Below are 26810 nucleotides of genomic sequence, written 5' to 3'. Positions count from 1 at the left end.
CTCTTAAGTTTTGTTCATGAAACTTGCCTGTCAGATATATGTAGCTGTATTTCCGAATTCAGCTATATATATGTCTGCCAGGTAAGTATGAACAAACTTTATTGTGATATAATTTCATATTTTGCCTTGCGTTATTTTACTTCTGATTGGTTCAAGTCATATACGCTTGCTGTAGTTACCTCTTCGGATGGCAACCGAGAGGTCTATTGTCTATTTTAAGGACATTTAATCGTTACTCCCTGCAGCCTTCCAGGAGTTTCCGATTTATCTTTTACCGTTGTATGGTAGTGTTCTGACGACACAAACTCATCTATATATTTAGCGTTTTCTGTTTCGCTTAAATATACCAGCTTGAGAGTCTTTCGGCTCAAAAAAATAACGGACCTATTTCTTCGTAGAATAGGGTAGCTGGCAACCCAGACATAAAGTTAAGAGACGACGTTCGTAAGCTGCTGGCTGCTGCTGTCACGCTGTGTCTGTCTTCCAGTCCAACCGAGCCAGTAACAGATCGGGCGCTGTCATGCGCCGTAGGTTACGTCTCTCTCTCCTGCGGGATTGACTGACTAACCGTATCTCTATGCTGGCGGTTACGTCTCTCCTGCGGGATTGACTGACTAACTGTAACTCTGCCCTACAATCACGGACTTTAGCCTAAGATTGAGGGGATTTCTTACGTGAATGAATAAACGTTGCATTCGTTTTGCCTTACTATGTTCAACAGAGTTATCTCTTAATCCTTTCGGTGCTCGTTACCGCACGGTATAGAACTACGAGTCTACCGCAACATTGCACTTTTATATGCTCTCCTGCTTAGGCAAAGCGCAGCCTTATTAGGGAAGTAAGCATACTCGGGAGGGAATGGATGAGCTTGCTGGGGACCTATTTCCTTCCTGAAGAAGTTTGTTTCCCCGAATAGACTGCAATTCAGACCACAGTTTTTTCCTACCGGGAAACTGAAATATTATTCAAGATCTAGGAATGATTCTGAACATCTCTCAGTGCGTTTATCACCTGAGGTGATAGAAAGAAGGTGCCGGACATCTGGATAGGGTTTCAGATGTCCTGGATCTTAATCTGAAAGAAGTAAAAGCGATTCGGTAGTCCCTCCAGTCCTCGTAACGAGTTTTTGGGAACCAGTGGTCCAGATCAACTCTGATATTCCACAGCTCTCTCATATCTTAAGAAGTATCTTCTCTCGGTCCCTGTTCGAGTTTACGAGAAAGCCTATTATAACAACAGGCGTAGAATGTAACGATCCTCTAGAGGTTCGTTACCGGATTGCGAAAGTCCGTACGAATCGTCTCGATCGACGGCAGCAACTATTGACTTCCGAGTGGAATCTTTCTTTAGAAGTAAGTTGAGAGTTGTGGAGACTTTAGGGACGCCCTTTCATTCTTCTCTTCGATATGTTGAGGACGAAGAGGCTTCTTCTTCTCTGCTCCCTTATTCTCGATCCGGGATCGTACCATTAAACGCATCCTATGATATTGAACTGGGATGGATATTTAGTCTCTTTTCCCCTTTTTTCAATCGCTTAGGAAATGTAATAAGAGGATTTATGACGTCACAGGGAGCGACAATGACGCTGATCGCCCCATGTTGGCCTTCAGGATCCTGGATTCACAGAGGTCACATACTTCCTAGTCCACTTTCCAAGGACCTTTTCCGAGAGAGTCGGTCTACTCTAACTCGAAAGGTACCTATAACCTCTCCGCTCTGAGTCTTGACTACGTTCAGGCTATCGAGATGTTGACAGGAATAAGATTACCGTCTTCCATTTCCGTCTGAAGAATGGGATAAGCTGGCAGTCACAACTATTAAAGAATACGCAAATATGTTGTTGACTGCCTTTGGGCTCAGAGATTTGCGTCTGTCAAACAACAAAGCCCTTCACGATCTTTGAGTTCTGTGGAATCTCGAACCTCGCTCACCATCTACTTTTTGTCTCACCTGTTTTCTCGAGTCAGACACTCGTGCGAGATCAGGCGACATATAGTAGCCCTGAGTTTCTTGTTGACGAAGTCGGTTGCGTTTATACACCCCCGATGATCGTGTAACATGAGACCAGGTTGGACTGTCAGGCATTCTTCCTTCGGGACTGAATCGCCTTTTTGCTCCTCGCTCCTTTCTCCTGGCACCAGAAGCTCGAGTCAGGAGTTGATTCGCTGACGACGTTGGGTTGCGTTGATACACCCCCAAGGTTTGCTTAGATTGAATCGCCCAGGCAGTCCAGACACTCATCCTTCAGCGAAGGAATAGTGCCATTATGGTCTTCAGGGTACAGCCTTGCTGTCCTTGATTCGTCTGACTGGTCACTGGTCGGTCACCTGACTTTAGTACAGACGGACTGACTGTGCATGTCCAGATCGAAGCTTTCAATATGGAACTTAGACGTAGTCTGAAGTTCTTGATGTCAAAGCATTCGAACCTCTCCTACCTGTTAACTTCTTGCATGTGATCAGGAAGGCCTTCTTCTAACCACCCTAGATACGACAAAGAGGGTTAGTGAGATTTTAAGCCATCGTCACAAGTTTTGGCTTTAGAGAACACAAGGCGGTGTGCTCTCTAACCCTTCCGTTGTGGCCTAAGAATGGTAACCCGTTTTGTCCTTGGGCCAGGAGCTTGGAAGCAAGGATGGCACAAGTTAGTGGGCAGGAGCCAGAGGGAGAGTCCTGTGCCCTGTCGGGTCTCTCAAGTTTTATCTACATAAAACTCAAGAAAGTCGAAGTCAATCGGGCAATCTGCAGTGTTCCGAAAAAGACCAGACTTGCCCATATCGAAGAACACCCTGGCTTTAGTGTTAAGGAGTTCTTTCAAAAATGCTCCTTCATTGTGTTTGCACAAAGATTTGAAATCTTTTATCTGAATGCTCCACGAGGTGAGGGCGCGGCCTCGGAAGCATTTCAACAGAGCATGGCACTCAGCAACATCCTGAGTACCATGTTTTAGCGAAGCAACTCTGTGTTCACTTCACACTGGCCCTGCGAGATGTGAAGATGGCATATGAGATCTGCTGCTCGCTAGGGCCATACGTGTCTGCAGACACAATCTTGGGGGCAAGAAGTACCACTCATCCTATCCTGTAGAAAATGGTTAGGAAGAGCTCTTAATTTAGTTGTTGAGTCGCCGACAACGGCGACTTCTTAACTCTTAAGCCTTAGTTAACACACCTTAACTTTGGCTAGGTTGGTCAGGTGGTGATATATATATTTATATATATATATATTTATTTTACTTCTTAGCCCTCATGGTATGGTCAATATGGTCTAGTCACGTCGTGGTCTCGCCCCTGTTGACAGATCATCTGGAGTGCACCAGCTATATAGGTCTCTACCTCGCTGGCAACTCTAGTAGCACAAGCAGACTTACGTGGCAGTAACCACGAAGCCAGCTATGCTAACAGGTGGAACCAAGATGTAAATCATCTGCATGCATTTGTTTCCCAAAATCCTTCTATTCTGTCCCTTCCCACCTCCAAAGGTGGGATTCAGCTATATATATATCTGACAGGTAAGTTTCATGAACAAAATGATATTGTTATGATACAATAAAGTTTGTTCATACTTACCTGGCAGATATATATAATCAAGTACCCACCCACCTCCCCTCAGGGGACAGTGGAAATAAAAATTATGAATAGAAAATGGGAATGGTTCCTGATACCCGCCTCCCAGCGGCGGGAATGGGTACTAACCACCTGGCCGACCACTGCGTGTGTCGGAAGTTTTTAAAATTCTGTCGGACTTCAGAAAATACAGCTATATATATATCTGCCAGGTAAGTATGAACAAACTTTATTGTATCATAACAATATCATTTTTAAACTTTTCACCCTCAGTGGTTTCAGCAGCCTACCAAGTTTGTAACGACTGTAAACAAAGAAGCTTTCTTTGATGATACTCATTCAAAAATTTCTTTTGTTATCTGACGACCCAATTTTTTTGTTAATCATGGCATTCTGGGTAGTAAGCATAAGTAAAATAGGAGGTTATTGTGTATGGAATACAAAAAATGCTCAGTTTGGTGCTTCTGGTTTAAATTGTATGTAATTTGACTTTATTCTTGGTCACCATTAATTTATCCAAAGGTTTCAAAGTGGACATCGGCTTAAAATTTTCTGTGAAACTGATGCTGAGGTGACATATAATATACTACTGATAAAAGCTGTATGTTGAAATCAATGTGTTGCCAAGTATTTTTCCTTCACCTTTCAGTCTTGCATCCATAATTAGTTTATAAACACTTGTGATTTATATGTTGAATACAATTTGGTTCAACATAAACTCACAGCTAATAATTATCCCACATCATGGTGTTTAAATGCCCCAAACACTAATAGCAAAAATTTGATAGGCAGAAGAGTAGTACGTAGTAGTCCTACTCTTATGCCTGCAGATTTTTGTGTCCCAAAGAGTTGACTGCCTCACATTTTGTGTATCTGGCTCTCTTCACTGTTTAGCAGGGTTTGCTTTACCCTAACTGATTATCAAGTTTACAGGGTTCCTTGAAAAATTATTCAAGTTGCGTAATTCATTTACTACTTCATTTGTTTGCATTTCAACTTCACTGTGGTGATAGAATGGGTTTACTCTTGACAGGTAGATATCATGCATGCAGGGTACAGGGTTTTATGAAGATAATGCTGCCAGAGTGGCTACTACTATAACAAGGTCACATGTAGATATTCCTATTAGTGGTTATATAATTTATTGATTGTAATCAATAAATGGTAGAATGCATGGAGTCTTGAACTTGACTGTAACAAATTAAAACAGATCAAGCCCAGTGTTTGAATATTTAATGAATAACCCACATGATCCAGTTTCTGAATGAATGCAATATTGTGCACAGTAAAACTTTTCAGTTAAACATCTTTTTTGTTTAATTAAAAAATATAATTGACAACAAATGAAAGACGTACTGTGAGAATCTCCATCATTTTCACTTAACCCAATTATACATACAATTTTCATACAATCAACTTACCTGTCAGATATATACATAGCTAAGACTCCGTCGTCCCCGACAGAAATTCAAATTTCGCGCCACTCGCTACAGGTAGGTCAGGTGATCTACCGGCCTGCCCTGGGCGGCAGGACTAGGAACCATCCCCGTTTTCTATCATATTTTCTCTGTCGCCGGTGGTATCAACATTGTTGTTATTACCTCCTGACTTAGATTCATTTTTCAACATTTGATCAACGTTTTTCGGCTTTTTGGTGACGTATTTGGATCGTGTTTTGGCATTCGCTACTGTGGACTGTTTTTGGAATAACTCTTTTGGATTTTTCTCAGTATGTCTGATTCTAATGTGAGTGTGAGAATGTGTGTGAATGTAGGCTGCAGGGTGAGGATACCGAAGGCTTCGGTTGATCCTCACACTGTATGCCGTAAATGTAGGGGGGTTCAGTGTTCTGCTATTAATACTTGTAAGGAATGCGAGGGATTGAATGCAGAAGAGTGGAAGACTTTGACTTCTTATTTGAAGAAGTTAGAGAGGGATAGAGTTAGACGACTGAAAGGTGTGAGTTCAAGGCCTATTGAGCCTTTCACGGATAATTCTAATCCTACTGATGTAGATTCTCCCTATATATCTCATTCTCAGAGTGCTTTTTCGGATTCGGCATCGGAAATCGCCAATCTGAAGCTACTATTAGAGACATGAAGTCCAAGATGGCTGACTCCAAAGGTAAGGCTAGTGATAGTGAACATTTCAGTGAAGTGAGTTCTCCCAGTGTTGTGGAGGGGGCGTTTGATCGTCCCTGCGACGCTCCCAGGCCTAGACCTCTTCCAAGCTCCCATGCCCAGAGGAGAAGGAAAGTCGAAAGCCTTAAGGAGGTCGTGGGGAATCCCCAACGTCAGACGTCCCTTCAGCTAGCTCTGCTTCATGCAGGCGGCTCAAGGGCGCTATAGAAAAAGCGTCCTTCGCGAGTGTTTCTCGTCCTCTCCCTCTCCCTCACCTAAACGAGGGTGGAAGGAGTCGAACTTATCGAGACCGCTGAAGCGTCATATGAAGCCCGACATAGATTCGAGCCCAGAGCGCTTCTCAGATGACACTCCGTCTGCTATTAAGAAAGCGAAGGTGGCGTCAGCGTCACCTGACGCTTGTGCGGAAGTACCCCTTCATTCTTCTTCCCCGAGTAATGACGAAAGGCGTCATGCACTAGACGTGGGAGAAGAGTCAAAAAGAAAAGATAATTATGGCGGTCAGGAACAACTGTCATCTCTTGTGGGAGTTTTAGCGCCCCGTCGGAAGGACGTGACGCTTCCAATTAAGAAGTCTCCGTCCTCTCTCACCTGCTCGAAGAGAAGCGTCAGACAGACGTGAAACTGCTAAACGTCTTGCAGAAGCTGCGAGTCGAGAGCTGGGGGATTAACGGGGGCTTACGAAGTTTCGTAAAGCCAGAGAAACGTAAGACGTCTTTTAGAAGTGAAGCGTCATTCAAAGCGGATCTTAGACGTGACGCTCCATCCAATATTGTGACGCCGAGTAGGACGCCTTTAGAGAGCGGAGCGTCTTCCAGGCGCGAAGCGTCATCAAGACGTCAGCAAGAGACGTCAGCCATGACGCTCGGAGAACGGGAAGCGTCATACAAGGCGTCTTCTAAAGTTCAAGAGAAGCCGGAGCTTGTGACGCCTTCCAAGTCTTTTAAAACGGGAAAGAGGAAAGAGTATCATTCCCTTAGCCCCTCTCCTATTAGGAGTTTTGTCTCCTCCAGAGAGGAAAGTTCAGAAAAGGAGAACGGAGACTCAGATATAATCCGAGTTGGAGGAAAACTCGGATGTTGAACGATCATGGAAGAGAGGTTGTCCAACTATAAGGTTTTGACTACCCTGCTTCTTGAGGAGTATGGAGACGAGTTGACTCCTGCTGCTCCTCCTTCTCCGCGCTCGCTCTCTTCCAGTGCTAAGACGAAGAAGCCCTCGTCTTTTCTAAACATGAAACCCACCATCTCGATGAAGCGGGCATTACACGCCTTAGACTCATGGTATGAAGTCTAAGAAAGACTTAGTCAGGACAGTCTTTTGCATGCCTCCAGCAAGATTAGCTGGGAAAAGAGGCATATGGTATAGACGGGAGAGAATATGGGTATCGCTCTCCCTTCTACAACAGAGGCAGATTTTTCGACTTTGGTTGACGCTTCAAGGCGTCCAAGTCTCAATTCTGCACGAATTACATGGAGTATTTCTGAACTGGATCATCTCCTCAAGGGACTCTTTCATGTATTGGAAGTCTTCAACTTCTTAGATTGGTCCCTTGGGTGATGTCCAAGAAAGCCCATGATTCAGAAGGAATCGAACCTGAAGCCCTGTTATGCATTTTGTCTTGCATTGACAAAGCGGTACAGGATGGTTCTTTTGAAGTCTCTTCATTATTTGGAGCAGGTCTTTTAAAGAAAAGGACGGTGTATGGCGCCTTCTTAACAAAGGCAGTCTCGCATGCTCAGAGGGCAGCTCTACTGTATGCGCCTCTTTCTGACTTTTTGTTCCCTTCTCAGTTAGTGAAGGACGTTGCTCACTCTTTAACTGAGAAGGCGACTCAGGATCTTCTGACGCAGTCAGCTAGGAAGAAGAAACCTGTTTCGGTATCTGACAAGAAAGGACCTAGTACATCAATGCAGCCCTTTCGAGGTGGTCCGACCTCCAGACCTCCCGCAAGAAGGAAGGCTCCGGAGAAGAGAGGTAGGTCTGCCTTTCGTCCTTTAAAAAGGGAAAATGAAACATCTCTCCTCCAAGCACCAGTAGGTGCCAGGCTCCTGGATTCGTGGAGGCCTGGACACTGATAGACGCGACGCGTCTTCATTGACTATCATAAGGAAGGGATATCGTATCCCTTTCCTGAACACTCCTCCCCCTAACGTCAATACCAAGGGAATTATCAGCCAAGTACAAGGACCCTGTGCTGAGGGATACTCTTCGATCGATGGTGGAACAAACAAATGTGGGACAAGAGAGCGATAGAACTAGTACTGGATCAAAACTCCCCGGGGTTTTACAATCGCCTTTTTCTAGTGGCGAAAGCCTCGGGAGGCTGGAGACCAGTACTGGACGTCAGCTCTCTGAACAAATGTTCAGAAGGAGAAGTTTCTCATGGAGACTTCTGCTTCAGTCCCTAGCGTCATTACGACAAGGAGATTGGATGGTGTCTCTAGATCTCCAGGACGCCTACTTTCACGTCCCGATCCACCCTTCATCGAAGAAGTACCTCCGTTTCATGACGGGGGGAAGGATCATTCAGTTCAGAGCCTTGTGTTTCGGCCTGTCCACAGCTCCTCAGGTCTTCACAAGCCTGATGAAGAATGTGGCGAGATTTCTTCACCTCAAAGGAGTGAATGTCTCTATGTATCTAGACGACTGGCTCATCAGGGCCAGATCGGAGAGACAGTGCTTGGAGGACCTAAAAGTTGACTCTGGATTTGACCAAGGCGTTGGGATTGCTTGTGAACCTCGAGAAGTCTCAGCTGACCCCCAGACAAGACCTAGTCTATCTGGGGATTCGGATGGATTCTCGGGGTTTTCGGAGTTTTTCCTTCGCAAGAGAGAACCGCAAAGGTTTGCGGATAATCTCTCTCTTATTAGAGAAGCAACAAACGTCGGCGAGGGAATGGTTGAGCCTTCTGGGGACGCTTTCCTCGCTGGAACAATTCTTCCCTCTAGGAAGACTTCATATACGTCCACTTCAATTCTTCCTCAAGAGGTCTTGGAGCTGGAAACCAAAAACCGGACAACTGTCGGACGTTTTTCCCATCCCAGTGGAGATAAAGGCACACCTACAGTGGTGGTTGCTACCTCTGGAAGAGAACAAAGGGATCTCTCTAAGAACACAGAACCCAGACCTAGTGTTGTTCTCCGACGCGTCGTGAGACAGGTTGGGGAGCGCATTAGGCTCAGAGGAAGTGTCAGGCACCTGGGAACCAGCACAGGTGTCCTGGCACATAAACTGCAAGGAGCTCTTCGCCGTACATCTGGCCTTAAAGAGCCTAGAACCTCTGGTGTCAAACAAGGTAGTGCAAGTAAACGTGGAGACAACCCCAGACACCGCAAACTTGCCTACATTCGGAAACAGGGAGGACGCACTCCTCGTTCCTTTACGAGCTCACGAGAGACCTATTACTTTGGACGTCTCACAGGAACATCTCCCTGCTGACAAGATTCGTACAGGGAGTAAGGAATGTGAGGGCGGACAGGCTCAGCAGGAGGAACCAGGTCCTTCATACAGAATGACTCTACACGAGGAAGTGTGTCTCGATCTCTGGTCTCTGTGGGAAGCTGAAACTCGTCATGTGGAATCTCTTCGCAACATTCATTTCAAAAACGGCTCCCAGTGTTTTGCTCGGTCGTGGAAGATCCAAGAGCAATTATGGTAGACGCCTTCCTGCTAAACTGGTCTCGAGTAGACGTTTATGCTTGTTTTCCCCCATTCAAAATCCTGGGGTTGGTAATGAAAAAGTTTGTGGCGTCAAAGAGACGAGGATGAACGTTAATAGCCCCCTTTTGGCCGGCCCAGGAATGGTTCACGGAGGTGGTAGAGTGGATCGTAGACTTTCCAAGATCCCTACCAAGAAGGACGGATCTTCTCAGACAACCCACACTTCAAGAAGTTACCAATCAAACCTCCCCGCTCTCGCTCTGACTGCCTTTCGACTATCGAAAGACTTGTCAGAGCGAGAGGCTTTTCTCGCGAAGTGGCAAGCGCGATCGCGAGAGCACGCAGAACCTCCACTACGAAAGTATACCAGTTCCGAAGTGGGAGGTATTTAGAAGGTGGTGTAGAACCAAGAAGTTGTCCTCCTCCTCTACCTCTATAGCGGAAATTGCTGATTTCTTGCTATTCCTGAGAGTAAAATCTCATCTAGCCGTATCCACAATAAAGGGATACAGAAGTATGCTCTCGGCTGTATTCAGGAACAGAGGATTAGATCTGGCAAATAGCAAAGATCTCCACGATCTCATAAGATCTTTTGAGACTTCAAAGTCTAAGGAACCAATACCTCCGAACTGGAACCTGGACGTAGTCCTCAAATATCTGTCTTCGGATAGATTCGAACCTCCTCATCTGGCATCGTTTAGAGACATAACTAGAAAATGCCTATTCCTTTTATCTTTAGCTACGGCAAAAGAATAGTGAATTACAAGCTCTGCAGGATAAAGTAGGATTCAAGGGAGACTCGGCTATTTGCTCGTTTAAGACCCTGTTTTTAGCGAAAAACGAGAATCCCACGAATCCCTGGCCTAAGTCATTCGAAGTCAAAGGAATGTCGAGTCTCGTAGGCAGAGAAGCAGAGAGGTCTCTATGCCCTGTTAGAGCTCTGAAGTTCTACCTTCAGAGAAAGCGTCAGTTTGGGAGGCTCTAGACAAGGTCTTTGGTGCGCGGTAAAAGACCCCACAAGACTGATGTCCAAGAATGCTCTGGCGTTCTTTGTAAGAAACGTCATTACGGACGCTCATAAGGTCTGTCCTGACGAACAATTACAACTACTGAGAGTAAAAGCTCATGAAGTAAGAGCGGTTGCGACGTCTCTCTCGTTTTATAAGAATATGTCGCTTAAAAACATCATTGATACGACATACTGGAGATGCAACTCAGTATTTTGCATCTCATTACTTGAAAGACGTACGTGTGACGTATGAGAAGTGTTTTTCTCTAGGTCCTATCGTATCGGCAGATACGATTCTGGGTACGGGAGCCGACACCAATCCTTAAAATGTAGGTATACTGTTCTTTCTTTTTGGATATGGTCGAGAGTCTCTTCGAACAATGGAGGATTTGGCTCGCACGGGCGGCCGTCTATGTTGTTCAGTAAGAGAATTCTTGTCATATCCAATTAGTTGAGTATAATTTTTTTTTGGAAAATTATGTATGTGTGCGTAGTGGTTTTGAGTTACGGTTGTTGTGACGAGTTCGGGGATAACTCGTAACAATCCTTAGTTCTAACATATGGTTAGGATCAGGTGGTCGGGATTGGTTGTGTGCTCCTTCATAAGGTGTATTGTCATATAAGTGGATCAGCACCCATTGACAAAGTCCTTTTAGGCTCTGCCGAGTAAGCGGATAAGACCCCATCGGCAGACCCACAAGAACTCTTGGCCATAGATCATATATCTCGCTAAAGTTTCTTGAGGTGATGCAGACACTACTGGGCAAACACACGAAGTCTACCACCTATCAGGTAGGAACCAAGGTTTTATTTATACCTACAACATATGTTGTTTACCTGTCTATTCCATATAGTAGCTGTCTCTTACCCTCCACCGAAGGGTGCCAATCAGCTATGTATATATCTGACAGGTAAGTTGATTGTATGAAAATGATATTGTTATGTTACAATAAAGTTTCATACATACTTACCTGGCAGATATATACAATTAAAGGCCCACCCAGCCTCCCCGCAGGAGACAGGTGGAAGAGAGAAAATATGATAGAAAACGGGGATGGTTCCTAGTCCTGCCGCCCAGGGCAGGCCGGTAGATCACCTGACCTACCTGTAGCGAGTGGCGCGAAATTTGAATTTCTGTCGGGGACGACGGAGTCTTAGCTATGTATATATCTGCCAGGTAAGTATGTATGAAACTTTATTGTAACATAACAATATCATTTTTAAGATGTGTAATTTAATCAATAAGGACTAATCTTTATTGTTATAAGGACAAATCCTGGCTAATGAGCTGAATAGATTAGCTCAGTGGTATGGTTAAACTATGTAATAGTAATCCACTGTCTTGACGAGTAGTCAGTAATGAGAATGAACTAAACACCATCATTTCTTGCATATTTTAGAGAAAAACTTTGGTTTTGCCAGATTTAGCATTAATTTCAAGCTTCTCCTGTATTTCCTAATTACCATGTTCACATATCAAACCTAGACAATAGCTGGGCATTTGATGTAGTGTTGTCAGAGCCAGGTATGTTCCTATGAGCTCTCCAGTTGGACCTGTTGTGAGTGGTTGCCTGCCTGTTGGGACTTATCCTCAATAGGAGATCTTATAAGAAATTTGCCATTAACAAGAAAATTGAAGATACAGTTTTCTGAAATCTTCAGACACCTATTGTTTAATAATACTACACCTGGCAACTCTAGAAAAGGGGCGCAGCTTCAAAGTCCTCGTGTTTGGTGTTTTATCATTTCCAGCAACTTTAAACCTTAAGATTCTGTAAAAGTTCTATAATCAATTATAGCTGAATACAGTAACATCATCTATATTATTCGTTAAAGTTGGTTATGGTAACGTCAATTCAGAGTAGAATATCGATCATCCTTCTTTAAAACCTACTGTGAAACCTTTCTCATAAGGAATGTCATGACACTAAAATTATGTAGAATTCATGTGTATCTGAAAATTGGATCTTAGATAATGAGAAATAAAAATTGTAAAATAAGGGCAATAACCAGTAGAAATTGTGAGGAACAATTAAGGAATTTTATATGCAGCTACTTAATTCATATATTTACTTTGAGTGACTGAGTGTTAATATATTTTTAAAGTATGTTCTAGAAGTGGAGAAAGGGTTTATAGTATTGGTGGTGGACTTGTGATGGGAAATGGCAGGGGATCTGAAAGAACGGTGAGTTGGTTCACAGATTCCTGGAAAACACAGTCATATGGTTGCCAAGAGCGCGCTTCACTATACTAGATAAAATATGAAGGGACTAGTATTCAAGTTAATCCTCTAAGAAATTCATACCCTAATCTTGATTTCATTCCGCAGTTGCTGTAGCCTTCAAAAGACTGTAAAAAGAAGTGGAAAATTTCAACCATGGTTACGGTCACTTGCTTTCTTCATATAGTCGCTACTTTTGAAAATCTATTTTCATCCACAAATTCATGAAGAAAGCTGCATAAAGTAAAATTTTATATTGCCAGAAATTGCTCGATATCTGCAGAGGCAGTGAAAGTTTTATATTGTGCAAAAAAAAATGGTGATGTATTAGGATATCTTTCAGTGTTTCTGCAAAGTAATGCAATTGTGTTAGCTATGTGGGCTAACTCCGAACTGCTTGTAATGGAAGCATAGCCAGAAATTTTCGAGTTGGCTAGGATACTTTAACCTTGATAAAGATTTCCTTTTAATGACAGTATAGCTTTGTAAATAACTACTAGTCAATCCATGTCAGTGTCAGTCATCATTGTGTGAAAGCCATTAAAAAAGCCAGTATCCAGTGACTTGTGCTTTCCTGCCAAAGTTCTTGGACGCCTCCTCACATCATAGAAAATGCTCTTGCGGATTTACTAGATTTGTTAAACCTACCTTATCCGTCACAACATTGACCTCCATTGAATCCAGCTAACTTTAAATGCTTAGGAATACAAACATAAATTTATAGGAACTAAAATAATTACCATTACTGCTTATGATGATGCAAAATAATCCTGTTCAGTGAGAAAAATCAGTAAATTTTGTTGTCGTGATATGGAATAACACAACCAGCTATAACCCACTCTTATCTTTGATCTCTATGAACGAATCCATCTGAGAAATTCCAATTACTTCAGACATATATTGTGTTCTTAACCCTTAAACGCCGAAGCGGTAAAAAAAAAAAAATTCTCCCCCGTGTGCCGGAGGTGTTTCAGAGTGAGCGCGGAAGCGGAAAAAATATTTTTTTCAAAAAATCACAGCGCGCTTAGTTTTCAAGATTAAGAGTTCGTTTTTGGCTCCTTTTTTTGTCATTGGCTGAAGTTTAGTATGCAACCATCAGAAATTAAAAAAAATTATCATTATCATATATAAATATTGCGATATATGATAGCGCTAAAATGAAATTTCATATATAATTGTATTCAAATCGCGCTGTGCGCAAAACAGTTAAAGGTAACAAGTTACTTTTTTTTTCGTTGTAATGTACACTAAATTGCGATCATTTTGGTATATAACACATTGTAAAACGATAAAAGCAACACAGAGAAAATATTATCACAAAATAATGCATGAATTCGTAATGCGCGGACGTAAACAAATATTTTTTTCAAAAATTCACCATAAATCTAAATATTGTCCTAGAGACTTCCAATTTCTTTCAAAATGAAGACAAATGATTGAATATTACTATACTGTAAGAGTATTAGCTTGCAATTGCAGTTTTCGACCATATCTGACGAGTTAAAAGTTGACCGAATGTCGAATTTTTTTATATACTATATATTTTATATGCAATTATTTCGGAAATAAGAAAAGTTACAACCTTCAAATATTTTTCGTTTTATTCTACATGAAATTGTGCACATTTTCATATATAAAACTCTATGAAATGCCTAATATGAAATGGAGCAAATATTCCGAGAATGGGACGTACGCATTTTGGAGATTTGTGGCGGAGAATCTGCGCGTGGAAGGAAGGAAAGATTTTTTTTTTAATTCACCATAAATCTAAATATTTTGCTAGAGACTTTGAATTTTTTCAAGATGAAGATAAATGACTGAATATTACTAGACTGTAAGAGTTTTAGCTTACAATTGCGTTTTTCGACCATTTCGGTAGAGTCAAAGTTGACCGAACAGGTTTTTTTTTCTATTTATCGTGATTTATATGCAAATATTTCAAAAATGAGAAAAGCTACAACCTTCAATTATTATTTTTTTGTATTCTACATGAAATTGCGCACATTTTCGTATATAAAACTTTATGTAACGGCTAATTTAAAATGGTGCAAACATTACCACAATCGCACGTATGATTTTTTTGGAAGTTACCGCGCGGACGTAAAGAAAATGTTATTTTTTTCATAAATTCACCATAAATCGAAATATTGTGCTAGAGACTACCAGTTTGTTGCAAAATGAAGGTAAATGCTTGAATATTACTAGAATATAAGCGTTTTAGCTTACAATTGCGTTTTTCGACCATTTCGGTAGAGTCAAAGTTGACCGAAGGTTGAAATTTTGGCAATTATTGTTATTTATATGAACAAAATATCTCAAAACTGATAAAGCTACAACCATGGGTTGTTTTTAGTTGTATGTGCATGAAATTGCGCACTTTCCATATATACTACTATACAGCTAATTTTAAAATGGTGCAAACATTACCACAATTGCATATATGATTTTTTTCGGAAGAGTTACCGTGCGGACGTAAGGAAAAAGTTTTTTCATAAATTCACCATAAATCGAAATATTGTGCTAGAGACTTCCAATTAGTTGCAAAATTAAGGTAAATGATTGAATATTACTAAAATATAAGATTTTTAGCTTACAATTGCGTTTTTTTACCATTTCGGTAGAGTCAAAGTTGACCGAAGGTTGAAATTTTGGCAATTATCGTTATTTATATGAAAATATCTCAAAACTGATAAAAGCTACAATCATGAGTATTTTATTGTTGTATTCTACATAAAAATGCACACATTTTCATATATAATACTTCATGTAACGGCTAATTTACAATGGTACAAAAATTATGTCAAAGTGACAAAATAATTTCCGAGATGTGCACAGATACTTTTTAGTGCGGCAAGAAAGAAATTCGCGCTTGCGCGCTGCGTAACGATTGTAAACAAAACAACACCTTGATCCGTGAACTCCCAGCATCCCCCAAGGCGCGTGATTCAAAAGTTTTAGGCTGGTAGGCCTATAAGTATTTTTCCGCGAATTTCAAAAAAAACTTTTGTAAGTCAACGTAAAATACGTCCAGTTGGCACACGAGAGACAAAAAATGTCGACGTAAAATACGTCCAGTCGGCAGTAAAGGGTTAAGTATCTGAATGTTGTTGTTTTGCAGTTTTAACTTACGGTATATAATTTGTATTGTATTTTCATATTATAGAGTAAATCTAGCGAGATTGTCTTTTCAGTAAAAACAAATGGAAAATTTGATGAATTAAAGCTAGTGAAAACTGTATCTTCAGTTTTCTTGCCAGGAGTGCAAGGACTGTTGTAAAGATTTTTAATTTGGTTATATACCAATGGAATCGGTGAACTTCTCTCATTTGATTATTTTTTTTTTTTTACATGATGGTTGACAGTTTCCAGTGTATGTAGTACTTCTATTATTGTTATCATAACTAAATTGACTGCCAGTTCATCAGCAGGCTGTTTCACAACAGAATGATCTCTGTAAAACAGTTTAAGTGACATCTGTTTGTTTCATTCCAAGTATGACTCATTGTTCAAAAATTCCTTGTTCAGCAAAGATGCTCTCAATCACCTGAAGGTTGATCCCAATGATGATACAGGCAGAGGTGAACAAACAGCAGTAATGTTTACCACGAACCAATTCTGTGGAATGGATTCGGCAGACATGAGGATAGGAGCCACACCAGCTGGTATTTGCATGATCAGAGATTGGGCCTGTGCCAGGAACATAAGCCAGGGCCCACAGACAAGGTGGCAGTAGCAGTGGTTACAGTGATTCTGCCATGCATGAAACTGCAGGAAGTCCAGACCTTTGTTGATTTTATACGCCCTAACCATAGGTACAGTACTAAACAGGATGTGGTTCAACCATGGGATCACTTCAGGATAAGGTCTTCAAGATGTCAGTAGCTGCAATCACTGAAATGGCACCTAATGAAAAAGTGACATGATCACAGAATCAAATACAGCTTTAACCTGTATGGAAGTCAGAACACTTGGACCTAAGTGGAGGGCTTTGATTAGTAGTCAGCTGGCAAAGGGAGCATGGGCCCTTGCAAAGATGATTTTTTCTGTGCTTTGTCCCATTCTTTAAGGGATGATTTAAGCTTCTGTGACCACAGACTTGAACAAAGTTATGCTACTGACCCTTGGTTGCTGAGATGATGATACTCAGCCAAGAGAGAATCAGGTTCAACCGTAACTAAGAAAAGAACCATTTTGTAGACATTCCTGGTATGTTCCAGTCTTCCAGTGGCCCATTAAAATGACCACTCATTTACTAGGAACTTGTACGTTATCTAAGACATTTACAAAATTGAGAAGCAATAGAAGCTCAAGAATGTGACATTGCTAATGCCCAAGGTAAAGCCAACTTTCAATGGTTCATTGTTGTTCCCTTGTGGCTACCCCATGACCAATGTTGTAGCAGACATCCTTTCAGATATCAAAGAGAAAATAATAGGAAAAGTCTCCAGTAAGGGCTAGGACATGCCTATGAAATACTCTTAGCTGTCCCCTCTCCCAGATCAGTTATTGAGAAAGTTCTATATGTTAGATATTTAACCCAGGCATGGAATTAACCTTCATGTATCAAGTCCCTAACTTGACATGTTCCTTCTTCCTCATCTCTTTCTCTTGTGAGCTTCATGGCAGCAGAAACTGATATTACTGATAGTTTTTTCTGGAGTTACTAACCATGATTAATCATCACAAATGGGTTGTGGCACTGCTAGCATACTGTTGTTAGATGGGAACAAGATTTTTGTCAGGAGGGCCAAGAAGTTATCACCTCATGGTCAAGCTTTGATTTCCATTATTTACCTGGTACTGAGCCTGCTCACAAGCATCGTCCTCAACTGATTAGCAGTGATGATTGAGTTTCTTGCCATGATATCTCTCTTCTGATTTGATATCCTCATTCAGCCAAAAGGATTTGTGCCTGGCTGACATTATGGACCCTTATTTGTCTTAAGAGGCCATGGTAAAGGAACTGTTGTACAAATTGGACTGTGGCAACAATAGCATTCATGAGGAATATAGGATAATCTGCCTCTGCAGAGAGATCCAAGTTGCTTACACCTTATCCCAAAAAATGACAGAGAAGGGCCCTGGCGTACCACCTAGAAGGTCATGTCCTTTCACCTCCAGTAAGTGAACAAGGTGATTCCAGTGTCAAAGTAACCTGCCAAAGCAGCAGGAACTGAAAGTGGTAGTCATCCTCTTAATTCCTCTTTCACCTGTGGTAACTTGTCAAAGCCATCGGAAACACATATCTTCCTAGAGGCAAGCCCCTCCCAATGTTTGTTGCAGTCAGTAGGCTTCAACACTTATAACCAGAACTCAGAGACTTGAACCTTATAGTACAAGGTGAGGTATATGTTGTTGTTTTCCCTGTTAGAGCCTTTTGGTTTTTTTTTTCTTTGAAGGACCAAAAATTCCAAGAAAGTTATGTCCAAAATTTTCATCTTTATGGTATGCTTCAGGAAGTGAGTGTCAAGATATTGATTTCATACTCTTTTAGGTATGTTACCCAGATTTTAATTATGGTACTGGTGGCAAAGGTATATGTTTGAGAGGTAAGAGCACTCTTTACTAATTTAATATGAAAACTTTAATTGTAAAATTAACTTAGTTTTAATGGCAGGTACTTGGAGGTGCCAAACAACCTTTGCAAGTTTTTAATTTGTGGACATATAAGATGATGCGAGTTGTACTCTATAGTACTGATATTAGCAGCAGGACAGAAAGTAAGCTTCAACTTGGGTTTGGAACTAGGTAGTCCTTACATTCCTCATCGTGGCATTATTAGGGATATAGGCGTTCTAGGGTTACTTCCTAGTATATCTCACATAATTGGTGAGTGCCTAGTTCTTTTCAATAGCACATCATAAACTTACAACCAAATACATCTAAATTTGCCAACCAGACACAATTTTTGCTGATAATAATGGGGTTCGTTTCTTATAAATATGATTCCGTGTTCCCTTCACAACTATGGATTCATTTCCTAATCACAGCACCAGGATCTTTATGGATCCTACAGATCCCATTCAGTCAATTCTGGGGTGTTTTGTAGCTCAGACTCCCACCTGACTTACAATTCTGCATGATTATATGATTATAAAAAGTGGTTTGTGGTTAAATCTAATTTTAGAAATGCATGCAAACTCCCACTGAAAATGCAAAGTTCCCACCTCAAAGCCACAAATTACGGTACATACTCTGCTGATAGTGTATGCCATATGAAAGTGAGGCAGTTAACTGCTGTGGCGACAGAGGTCAGTCGGCATATACAAAGGGTAGTGGACATTCTTCCTTGTCTTTTAAACTATGAATGAAAGACCATGAATTTGGGCTAATTGTAAGTACGTAATGAGTTTTTATATAAAAACTAAGAGTTTTAAGAAACTGTCATATTGGTTTCAGTAATTTTCAAGGGCTTCACTCATGCCAGATTTGTCTGTGGCAACTGGTGTTTTTTAGTTGTATCATGGCTTATCTTTCATATCTTCAAAGGTCAGTGATCAGCAGATGTAATTGGAGTAATATATTCTTTGTAAACTAGCTCTGGGTGTGAGAGCAATACTGCATGTTCATCTGAAGAATATATAGTTGTCTTATGAAAAGTGTAAGGCAATTGACCTTTATTTATCAGTTTTGTGGCTCCAGTGTCAAGCACTGGGGAAGCTATTAATAACTTTATAAGAACAACAAAGTTTTGGATGCTTTATTTTCAGGAAGAATCTTTTTCATGTTTTTTTCCATTAAGAAAAAATTGGAGCCAAGGATGTAACTGCTTTTGATGATTTTTGCTATACATATACTAAGAGGAAATTTTTTATGTTAAAAATCCAGATTCATGGGTTCTTGGAATACTGTGGTTACCTTGCAGTGTTTTCAAGCAGTTTTGTTTTGAAAATCTATGGCATGTTCTTTTCGTCTTTGTATTTAAAAGTACATAAGTGCCTTATATTGCTGAACTAATACAATTACTTAGCTTACAGGTGTTGCATTTGCTCATATCTATGTATTGTACCAGTATTTTGAATTTAGGGAATAGAAGAAAACAAAGAATTGTTATTCAGTATAATATCTAAAGTACCTAATTGTTCAATCTTAAGGAGACCACATATTTAATTCATGTAAAGCATAAATTTCCCTGCACTAACCTCATTACATTACTTGTGACATTAAAACAAGTCTTTCTCCTACCCACAGTTAATGGGTTAGAAATTATTGTTTAGAATACTCTATATGTTTCTTTGTTTCGAAGATAAACTATCCATGTTTTTTGTATGAGTGCACTCTTTAAGAACTTGTACTTTTTCCTTTCATTTTTAGCAGCTCTAACTTATCTTGAAGCCATGTTTCAGCAACTTTCCTAGAGTTTAATGTCAAATACTATTTAATGTTATTAATGTTTTCTGGAACCGAGACTCATTTACTTTACGGTGTAGGGTTCTCGTAGAGTAAACTGAGTATCTGAAGGTAATTATCTGTTGCCTTTCCACGCACGCTTACCAAGGCTATCCTACCTTGATTCGGCCTGCAATGACCTTGCCAAAGAACCTGACTAACAAGAACCTTTCAAACAAGGGCAACGAGGTGGTTTTAGGTGATTAATCGTGTGTCTTTGGAAAAAGCCATCCATGCTTGACTGATGTGCTTTTTCTTCTTTTCTGTTCTTATGCATGTTGTTTTCATATATTATACTGTAACTTGGTAATTTGGTTAATGGTATTTTAGTATTGTATGTATTGTAGTTCTGACTAGCAATGGAAAAGTAGAAGTGGCAGATTATCATGTATTATAGTTATCCTCACATTTTTATGATGCCGGTTTGTTTTTCATTTTTATGTTGGATTTTAAGCGATGCTATACAAGGACTAATTGACCTCCTACTTTTCAGGTTTATTCATTTTGATCACTGTATTTCTGGTAGATATTTTCATGATCAAGTTACCTGTTTTTCAGATATAAAATTATTGAATAACTAAAAATAACTTTTTATGTCAGTTTGGTGATATGAAATTGACATTGTCCAATTTGACACGATTGTATATAAAACCTTTTGAGTTTTCCTCATTAATACAAACCATTGCCTTGTACTATTGAAGCTGGTTGCATTAGATTCATAATTTTCTCACAGGTATAGTGTGAAGTGATTGTTAGTTGATAGTTGAGATTTGTAGAAAGTGATTCTAATAGGCAAAAGTAGTTACTGATCACAAATTTTGTGGAGTAAGTGCTTCATTTAGAAAAGTGTAAAAAATATATGTTTGTATTGTAGCAGATGCAGTGCATGCCTTATCCACCATGCATGCAGATTTAATTTCATTTTTAAGAACTTTATGTTTATGGTCAAATTTTCTAGACTTGGTGTAGTGATCTATATATTTAGGTAGCATTGAAAGTGTTCGATGATTTAATATTGCTTTACCCTAAATCTGAGGGTTTATGTTACATTTAGTAAGCATATTTTGATGCTACTGTAGAATAAAGTTGTATTTTATCTTCCAAGGTTTACAGTTTACCATAGGTCATACATTGTTGATACTTATGCAAATGTAATACTAGATGTAGACTAGGCTGAGGAAGTATAAGTTGTTGTATGACACTGTGCCTATCCATTGTTAAATCTCAAATTGTTTTTCATGAGTGTTGTCTCATAATTTTTCCAATTTTATTATTTTATAACTGTGCACTATCATTTTGAAAAGGAGTTATTACATTGAATTATATGTTATGGAGATTTCCTTCCAACTCAAATAATGCAATTGATTTCACTGCATTTTTAGGCCTTCTAGTGTTTGCTTAATCATCAGAATATCATTTCTCAATAACAAATGGTATTTGAATTTTATAGCGCCACCATCACCTGCCTCATCTGGTGTAATAAGTGAACAGGAATACAATAGTCGTTCCTCAGGAGCGTCATCGCCTCCGTTGCCTCCTCCACCACCTAGTGACTCAGAGATTCCTCCAGCAGTACCTCCACACTTTATGGAAAAAGGTCAGTATCCAAAAAGAAAAGTACAATGTTGATAGTTCAGTGGTGATGAAGCTATTACGTACTTTATATTTCTTATGCTAATTTCATTTTTTCCAGTGTGCAGATACAAGTTACGTAGTAATATCTTGTATCTTGCTAGGTGTGTTGGATAGTTATGTAGGGAAAAGGTCAAATATCATATGGAAAAATTCTCTACTAATCAGAACTGATACATCCAGTGTATATTTGGATGTGGGATTTTTTATAAGAATATCAGATTTATTGATGGAAGGTTACCTTACCTATAAAAATGTAAAAGTTTCAATTTATTTTAGTTACATGGCTAATTCAGAAATGCAACAAAAAAGTCAGAAATAATATAGATTGTATGCAGGAAATATATGAATGCTAATAATCTTGGTGTATTTAACCAATGCCTCATAATTAATAGTTGAGTTTTCAGTAAAAAAAAAAAAATAATGTATAGAGTTATTAAACTTTAAAATTTCTTATTTTGTCATTAATGATGTTTTTCCAGCGATTCAGTTTTATACAACCCATTTAATTGCAAAAAGACTTATTCCATGTGAACAGCTCCCAGTTACACCAACTTGATAGATTTTGAAAGGGAAAAGCTCCTATCATGCATGCCCAAACCCACTCCACTGCTGTAAACAAGGTTTGTCTTTTCAGTTCCACATACAAAGCTCCATTTCAAAGTATTGGGAAGGAATAGATGCTCTAACAGTTTAAAGAGTGAGTATCAGATTTATAGAAAAAACATATTTTATTGTCAAACTTTGTCATATAAACTCATTAATCATCAACAGCCTGAATCACAACTTAGGAGGGAGGATGATGACAAAGAAGCCAAGGAAAAGAAGAGTAGACCACGATTTAACAAGAAGTTAGTTTTCGAAATGCATAGCCTAACGTGGCTAGCCTGCCTTGTCTTGCTTTCTAACCTAACCTCCCTGTGTGGGTGTGTATATACACATTATGGTTTAGGTTTTGTGTATGTAAAGATAAGAAGACGTTTGGTCAAGACTGAGTGCTCTGGACTTGAAAAGACAACTTTGCAGAGGTGGAATCCTTTTCTGATAAAATTCAAGTCTTGACAGTAGTGGGCACCACCGAACATGATGAAGTAGAGTTGAAAGAATTGCTCCTTATTTCTGGTCTTTACACAGAGAACACTTCAAATGTTTGTCCTTATTCAAGGGCTACTTAATGTAGCTTCTGGTCTTACTCTTGTGAACCCACACAGTTATGCAGTGTAGCATGATTAGACTAAATATTTTTATATTATTGATAGCAAAAATCAATTAACACTAATGGAAACTGGAGTCAGAAATAGAGAACTGAAGGTAATTGTTACTGTGGATTGGTAGACAAAAACTAAAAGTAGCAGAAAATATACGGTTAGAAATGTCAGTCAATAAAGACCAAGAAAAATAGTGTTTAAATATTTTCTGTAGTAGTTCCCTTGCCAAATACAGGCGGCCCGCGGTTAACGGCGCAATCACTCAACGGCGAATCGGTTTTACGGCGGTCGTCAAAAATATTCATTAAAAAAATAACGGCATTTTAAAAAGGTATCTTTTAGACGGTACCAAAATTTCAGTTTAACCGCGCCGCTAGCGCCAGTTTGTCTAACGAGTCCATACATTTGTAGAAAAATGCCGTTCAGACCATAAAGGTTATGCAAATTATATTAACAAATTTTATGGAGAGTTATTACGTAGGTATTAGGGTAAAATATATGCCTCTGACGCTGTTCTATGCCGCTGTTCTTTCTTGTAAGCCGCCGCCTGGCGCTTTTACGAAAATATCGATGTAAAAAAAGTGCAAATTAGCGATCGATGTGTCGATTTTATAAATGTTTATGCTTTTATGTTTAAAATGTGTATGAAAATGTATTACGAATAGGGTATTTTTATTTCTGTGCAGAAATATAATAAATAGGCAGCTTTTGAAACTCCCCTTCAAGTTATCAAATACGTTGTTTTTTTTCAAGTTCGTTCTTGTATGCCGCCGTCTGCCGCTCTTCCGAAAATATCGAGTTACATAAGTGCAAATTTAGCTATGGATGTGTCGATTCATAAATGTTCATGCTTTTGTTTAAAACGTGTATGAAAATGTATTACGTGAAAGGCATTTTTATTTCTGTACAGAAATATGATACAAAGGCAGCTTTTGAAACTGCCCTTCACGTTATCAAATACGATATTTTTTCATGTTCTTTCTTGTAAGCCGCCGCCTGCCGCTCTTCCGAAAATATCGATTTAAAAAAAAGAAGTGCAAATTAGCAATCGATGTGTCGATTTTATAAATGTTTATGCTTTTATGTTTAAAATGTGTATGAAAATGTATTACGAATAGGGTATTTTTATTTCTGTGCAGAAATATGATAAACAGGCAGCTTTTGAAACTCCCCTTCAAGTTATCAACTACGTTGTTTTTTTTCAAGTTCGTTCTTGTATGCCGCCGTCTGCCGCTCTACCGAAAATATCGAGATAAAGAGAGTGCAAATTTAGCGATCGATGTGTCGTTTTTCAAATGTTTATGTTTTCTTTTATGTTTAAAATGTGTATGAAAATATATTACGTAAAGGTATTTTCATTTTTGTACAGAAATAAGATACAAATTAAGGCAGCCTTTGTAACTACGCTCCACGTTGTCAGGAGATGGTTTTTCATGTTCGTTCTTGTCCGCCAGTTCCGAAAAATGCATTATGTTATTTTATTAATTATGCATATTTTCCATAAATCCTTTAAAAAGTTATACATTATTTCACTGTATCCAAGAATATTGTATGTATTCTCATATTATTGTATTTTAAAATACTACGGCAAACTTAAGCCCATATTCCGCAGAGCGGCCAATGTTGTGGTTTGAAATCAGCTGATGAATACGAGTTCGTTTCACCATAACGCAATTCTGAGCGAATGCTCTTGCTTCTAGTTAGCATAAACGAATATCTATATACTTGACTTATATGAGACAAAGTTATTTTTCCTTATACAGCGTGTTTTTAGGTGGAAATATTTATTGAATATGTCTCTTTTTGAATGTGAACTACTATTTTTTTCGTTAACAGATTACGTTGGCGGCATGTTTATTGTGTAAAAAATTATGTGATTCTGTTCGCAATAATCCTTTATATCATCGTAATACGAACTTTACGTTATTTATCTTATATCGGCGTGAAACCAACAGTAAAATGTGTTCTTTCAAGCACAGTAGTTTTGATTAAAATGATTTTATCCCAATTTTATCTACAGTTGTGTGTGATGGCAGACGTTTACTGCAGTTTTATCCTTGTTGCCGATGTACGATAATAGTCATTAGCAGCTTGAACAGTTTTCTCAGCTTCAGTAATACCTAGGTTTAAATTTAACGGTATATTTCCCGGTTGATCTTTAATCTATATTGATCTCTGATCTATAGCGAATAAAGTTATTACATTAAGATATCTCAGTTCTATTCTATACATAACGCCATTTATAACAAATACGGCAATGTTGCACTGTAGTACGATGATCAAAATACAAGCCAAACAGATGTTATCCAGTTCGGTTGTACTTAGAAAAAAAAAAGTCGTTTCTCGTTCGGTTGTTCATGGCTGTACACGTTCACGCAACGAGTATAACGTTAAAACCACACTTTCATCATTCTCTTTTGCTGTTATTGAACTTATGTAACTAGAAGATGGATAAAGTTAGGCCATTGTAATTTGATCTCTCATAAAATCGGACTATCGTAAGACTAATGATCATAACCTGAACACTACAGCTACCTGTACACTGTATAAACTTTATTATATCTTTACATACTCTAGACACCGACATGTACTGTACAGTAAATTCTATAGTACTATACTGCATAATATTTTAATTTTACTTATTGCGCCGTTGTATTACGGCGCCTTTGACTGGTCTAGAGTTTCGAAAGAAGGTGTGCGGCGGCCGTAGGCTTTAAAATCGCTCAACGTCGAAAATCGCTTGGCGTCGGTGGCCAGGAACGGAACCCCTGCCGCTAACCGAGGGCCGCCTGTAAAGGCAAAAATGACTGCATCATATGATAAAGCAAATACTGGAAATAACTATTCAAAAATTACATTCTGAAACCTAACGGAGTCTCATAGTCCCCTGAAAGATACATAAAACTCCCAACTGTGAAAAGAATAGGAACCCCAGGGTTAAAACATAATACTTAGCTTAGCACTTCAAAATCAATCAAAATTAATGAGAAGTGCATAGATGAAAGTAAATAGATATGTCATGGCAAAAGTAAGGTGATCATTTCAGAAGCCCAGCAGCACAATGTCTCAAGGCTAATCCATGTGGAGGAATGGAAGGATGCCTTGCACGATAGTGGAGAGTGTGATTTGGCATGTGCAGTTTGGTCTTTTGCGTTTTATGATTTATCTAGTTGGTGTAGCTGGAAATCATTTGCACAGAATAAGGCTGTTTATGATTAATTGTTTCATTTGAACTAATAGTAAGATTTAACTTTGCTTTTTCCACAAATGAGATTTAAATAATGTTTTTATTTAAAATCAACTTGAAATACTATAACATAATTTTGCTGCTTAAGTTATTGTACACAAAAAATGCCATATCTTGTAGTATGGTACATGTTAATACAAAAATTTACAAATACAAAAATCACAAAAATCTAAATATTTGTCTCATCTACTTTTTATCACAAAAATCTAAATATTTGTCTCATCTACTTTTTATCACAAAAATCTAAATATTTGTCTCATCTACTTTTTAAGATTATTATGCTTAATATTTTTTTTCAAATATTCACTGCAGCTGTTTGTTTATGGAAAGATTGAGTTGTAATCAACCTCTTGGAAAGTTAAAATAATTAACCAATAGTAGCAGTGACTCATAAATGTAGAAAGATTGACTAATATTATTTCTGTGAAACTTTTTGTGACATTATATATGTAAAATTTTTCAAGCCTCTGGCTTGTTTTAGCGTTATGAAGACAAAGGAAAAGAAAATAGAAGGGTTGTATCTGGTTTACTGGCCTACGTCGTTTTCTGGTTTACCAGAGGGAGGTAAGGATAAGAGTGACTGTTGCTCCTGTTTAGTTTCTGTTGCTGTGATGTTCACATTACTGTTAGTGTACTGTGGCTCTTCAGAAGAATTTCATTTGGTTTTCTTTTGCTACTCTGGAAAATTGATTTAGGTCTAAATCTGTCTTGTGTAGGTTGTCTTCTTTATACC

At 39.1% G+C, this 26810-nt stretch overlaps 1 protein-coding gene across 6 annotated transcripts in view; it reads left to right on the top strand.

Annotated features, from left to right (window-relative positions):
- Window positions 1-26810, top strand: part of LOC135207863 (abl interactor 2-like) — a 199115-nt gene that overhangs the window by 96036 nt on the left and 76269 nt on the right. For 3 of the 6 annotated variants that reach the window (XR_010313073.1, XM_064239741.1, XM_064239740.1), the window contains 2 exons: window positions 20100-20189; window positions 21441-21587. Coding sequence is in view for 5 of the 6 variants with exons in the window: in XM_064239741.1 (XP_064095811.1) it covers window positions 20100-20189; window positions 21441-21587 (237 nt within the window). In the remaining variant the exon portion in view is untranslated. Of the gene's footprint in view, window positions 1-20099; window positions 20190-21440; window positions 21588-22396; window positions 23131-26810 lie in introns of those variants that run through there. The other 3 variants (XM_064239743.1, XM_064239742.1, XM_064239744.1) reach the window with 2 other exon arrangements.

Source organism: Macrobrachium nipponense, chromosome 34 (assembly GCF_015104395.2).
Source record: "Macrobrachium nipponense isolate FS-2020 chromosome 34, ASM1510439v2, whole genome shotgun sequence".
In the NCBI taxonomy this organism is placed as follows: domain Eukaryota; kingdom Metazoa; phylum Arthropoda; class Malacostraca; order Decapoda; family Palaemonidae; genus Macrobrachium; species Macrobrachium nipponense.
This window is presented reverse-complemented; position numbering and strand designations above follow the sequence as displayed.